General features: G+C 34.3%; 1 protein-coding gene across 1 annotated transcript; it reads left to right on the top strand.

The window, feature by feature from the left end:
• The first annotated feature begins 1,478 nt into the window (after window positions 1–1,478).
• On the top strand, window positions 1,479–3,259 carry LOC115966971 (cytochrome P450 84A1-like). The gene is made up of 2 exons (XM_031086093.1): window positions 1,479–2,408; window positions 2,593–3,259. The coding sequence occupies exons 1-2, from the start codon at window positions 1,479–1,481 to the stop codon at window positions 3,214–3,216; spliced, it is 1,554 nt and encodes a 517-aa protein (XP_030941953.1). The 3' UTR covers window positions 3,217–3,259.
• The last annotated feature ends 794 nt before the right edge of the window (window positions 3,260–4,053 follow it).

The following is a 4,053-nucleotide window of genomic DNA, read 5'->3' on the forward strand; positions in this document are numbered from 1 at the left end:
ACACGGGCTATGAACTTCGTCACATAAACACTCAATTTACATCAAAACTTAGTAATATAATAATGGACCAACCAACCTATTATAAATTACAAAGATCAAGAATGCACTCACAAATTGTGAAGCAGTGCACGTAATTGATACACTTGGAACATTACCTTAAATTGCTAAAAAGAAATTACTTATCTTCAAAACATTGGGGGGTGAGTTCCACGACAGAAGAAGGAAAGAACATATCACAAACTTCCATCTCGACATGTTTTTCTCATTATGATTATCGAAAACATAGTAAACTCATAGGGGAAAAAAAAAAAAAAAAATCCTTTCACAGAATCACTTCTTGCAAAAATATGCTTTACAATAATACAACCTCTCTTTAGCATAGTTTTTTGACATAAATAATTGAGAATAACACTTACATGATAATTGATAAGTAGTTTTTTTTTTTACATTGAAAAAGTAAGTGGGCAAGAAACATGAGTTAGTGAGATTTTAAAATGGAACACAATTTTACATATTTATTGTAGTAAGTGAATGAGATATCTATAAATATATAAATAAGCAAAAAAAAAAAAAAAACTTTTAGTAATTTTAGGAATTTTTTTTTTTTTACAAAAATGTAAATGTGTGTTTGTTTTAATTATATATGGCAATGGTAGTATACAATTTCAACAAAATGATAATGAAATTGGTCTATTGTTCCTTTCTAATGTTTCTCCGAAAAAGTGAGAGAAAAGTTTGAAAATATAGTTTATAATTAGATAAAGCTATTTAAAACCAACAAGATATTTTGCCTGATTGACATATATATGGCAATGTTAGTACATAGTCTCAACAAAATGATAATTATATCAGTCTATCTATTTCTGATATTTCTCCTAAATAATGAGAGAAAAACAAGAGATTTTGGACCAGGTGCTATGTTCCACAATTCATTTAATGGCCTTTACAATAATTTTTTGTTTCCAAATTTATTCTGTTCAATTCTGTAAGTCAATTTGTAATTTGTTCATTGCCTAAAAATGATAGAGGACCATTTCTCTCTAACCAAGAATACGCCCTAATAACTTTCCACACCGTAATATATGGAATGCCCTCAATTCTTTACCTGCGATGATATTTGTGTGCGACTATTGACTATTGACTATTGACTATTGAGAGACTTTCACCAAACCAACATGCTGCTTTAGCTATAAAAGGTGTGGCTGTATGGTAGCTGAAACAAGAAAACCCTGAAAACGTAGTATTGATGCACCAAATTCAAGTCATTTCCATGTTAGACAAATAGCAAAGAATAGTTTGCATGATTGACATATGGTACTAGTAATACACAATTATTTTTAATAAAGTAAACCAGTTTCACTTGGGTGTCAGCCACACTTAACAAAACACACAGTTTGTGCAGAATGAATTTCTTATTTTTCCCTTTTGAAAACATAACACTCTTTTATCGCCAATTCATAAATCCCAACCCCAAAGCCATGGAATCCCCTATACAAAATTCGGCCGTGTTTATCTTTCTTCCTTCTTTGTTATGTATCATGGTTTTCTTGTTTCAGCTAACTAGAAAACTCTCTTCTTACCCACCAGGCCCAAAAGGGTTACCCATCATCGGCAAAATGTCAATGATGCCCCAAATGTCTCACCATCATCTAGCCCAGCTTGCTCAGCAATATGGTGGGCTCGTCCATCTCCAAATGGGCATGCATAACATGGTGGTCATATCAACTCCAGACTTGGCCCGTGAAGTCCTCCAGGTCCAAGATAGTGTCTTCGCGAATCGATCCTCAAGCTTCGCAGCTACATACCTAAGCTATGATCGGGCCGACATGGCCTTTGCCAATTACGGCCAAATTTGGCGTCAAATGCGTAAGATATGTGTCATGAAGCTCTTTAGCCGAAAACGAGTCGAGACTTGGGACTCTGTAGGAGACGAGATAAACAAGAAGGTCCAAACCATTTCAACCAAAACTGGAACACCCATTAATCTCTCTAAGATGGCTTCAAGTCTCACCAGCCACATAATCTATAAGGCAGCGTTTGGTTCCAACTCACGTGAAGGAGAGGAGGGCCAGTTTGAAAACATTTTGCAAGAATACTCGAAGCTTTTCACAGAGTTAGATTTTTCGGATTTTATACCGTGGTTGAGTTGGATTCATAAAAAAGATTTAAAGAAAAGATTGGTTAATGTAAGAAGGGCACTTGACTTGTTCATTGATAAGGTCATCGATGAACACTTGGCCAAAAAGAAAAACAAGAATAGCAAGGATGAGAATGAAGCTGCTGCTACAGATATGGTGGATGAACTAGTAAGTTTCCTTGATGAAGGTGCTGATCATGAGAACAAGAAGTCCACGGACTCGCTATCCACCTTTAAGCTCAATAGAGATAACATCAAAGGTCTTATCATGGTGAGAGCTTTTTATTCATATGAAATAAATTAATTAAACCATCCTGTTAAAAAATAATCTATCATGGTAAGGCTTATTTAGTAAAATTCAGTGTATCTCTCACATCACTATTTATCATAAATTGTATAGGTATGTGCATGGATGATAAAAGTAAGATTTATTGGTTGTCTATATTATTACACAGGATATAATGATTGGTGGAACCGAAACTGTTGCTTCAGCAATTGTGTGGGCGTTGGCAGAGCTAATGAAGAACCCAGAAGATCTCAAGAAGGTCCAAGTAGAGCTCTCAAATGTCGTAGGCTTGCGCCGTAGAGTCCAAGACTCCGACCTTGAAAACCTCACGTATCTCAAGTGCACACTCAAAGAAACTCTTCGTCTCCACCCTCCAATCCCCCTCATCGTCCATGAGACTGCAAAGAACACCGTGTTAGCTGGGTATTCTATCCCAGCTCGCTGGCGCGTGGTGATCAACTCGTGGGCTATTGGGCGGGATGGGACGGTGTGGGAGGAGCCAAATGCATTCAAGCCCTCGAGGTTTTTGGAACCAGGTGCTAAGGATTTTAAGGGAAATGATTTTGAGTTTATTCCATTTGGGTCAGGAAGGAGGTCTTGCCCAGGCATGCAACTAGGGTTTTATGTATTAGAGAAGAGTGTGGCTGAGCTTGTTCATTGTTTTACATGGGAGTTACATGAGGGAATGAAGGGTGGTGAGCTTGATATGAGTGATACGCCTGGACTCACCACTCCAAAAGGTGCTCCTCTTATTGCAGTGCCGAGTTATCGCCTAGAGTGTGCACTTTGGTAGGTGAAATAACAAGAAGGAAGATGTGTTTTGATGGGGTTGATGATCAAAATAGAATATAAACTATAAATAAAAAGTTAATAAAAAGAAAACCGTTTGTCAGTTTCTCTTGATCTATTTTGCTTAAAACATAACAGTGTAATTATATCCCAAAAAGAAAAAAAAAATGGGAGGCTTTATATTACTTACGTCCTATTTTATAATGACAAATAAATTAAATCAATCAAAGATTCAGTGGTGTAAAAGGCCAAGAGATAAAATACACAATTATTACAGGGTTTTTTTTTTTTTGTGAATTGTAAATTTTATTTCTAGGCTATTTTTTTGACTCATAATATTTTTATATGGGCTGCTCTACAAGTTGAGCTCACAGTCATTATCAAATTCGATTATATGTTCAAGTTTAGTTCATTTTCATGTTAAACAAGCTCAAACTTGCACATGAACTACTTGATTAACTTAATTATTATTTTTCCTTATACACACACTACGACTATAAGATTTTACCCTTTCACAAATCTACGTTAATACTTAGTAACAAAATTATGCTTGAAATTACATTGTTTGGGTTAATTAGATAGAATGATTTTTGTTTATAAACTAATTAAAATTGGACTCTCCAATCCTTTGTTGTTAAAAATTGTATATAATTTTATCATGACATGGACTATTTAAATTATCAATAAGTTTTTTTTTTTTTTGAGAAACAAATTATCAGTAAGTTATATGTAATAATTATATATCTTATTCATTTATTTACAAATTTATATCATCTAATGTCAAGTTTACATATAGGTATATTTTAAATATTTATACATACATATAATATTATATATACAT

Source organism: Quercus lobata, chromosome 11 (assembly GCF_001633185.2).
Source record: "Quercus lobata isolate SW786 chromosome 11, ValleyOak3.0 Primary Assembly, whole genome shotgun sequence".
In the NCBI taxonomy this organism is placed as follows: Eukaryota; Viridiplantae; Streptophyta; class Magnoliopsida; order Fagales; family Fagaceae; genus Quercus; species Quercus lobata.

Coding starts and splice junctions, on each gene's coding strand:
- LOC115966971 (XM_031086093.1), top strand. CDS start 1,479: ATGGAATCCCCTATACAAAATTCGGCCGTGTTTATCTTTCTTCCTTCT. Junction 2,409..2,592: donor ACATCAAAGGTCTTATCATG/GTGAGAGCTTTT, acceptor ATTATTACACAG/GATATAATGATTGGTGGAAC.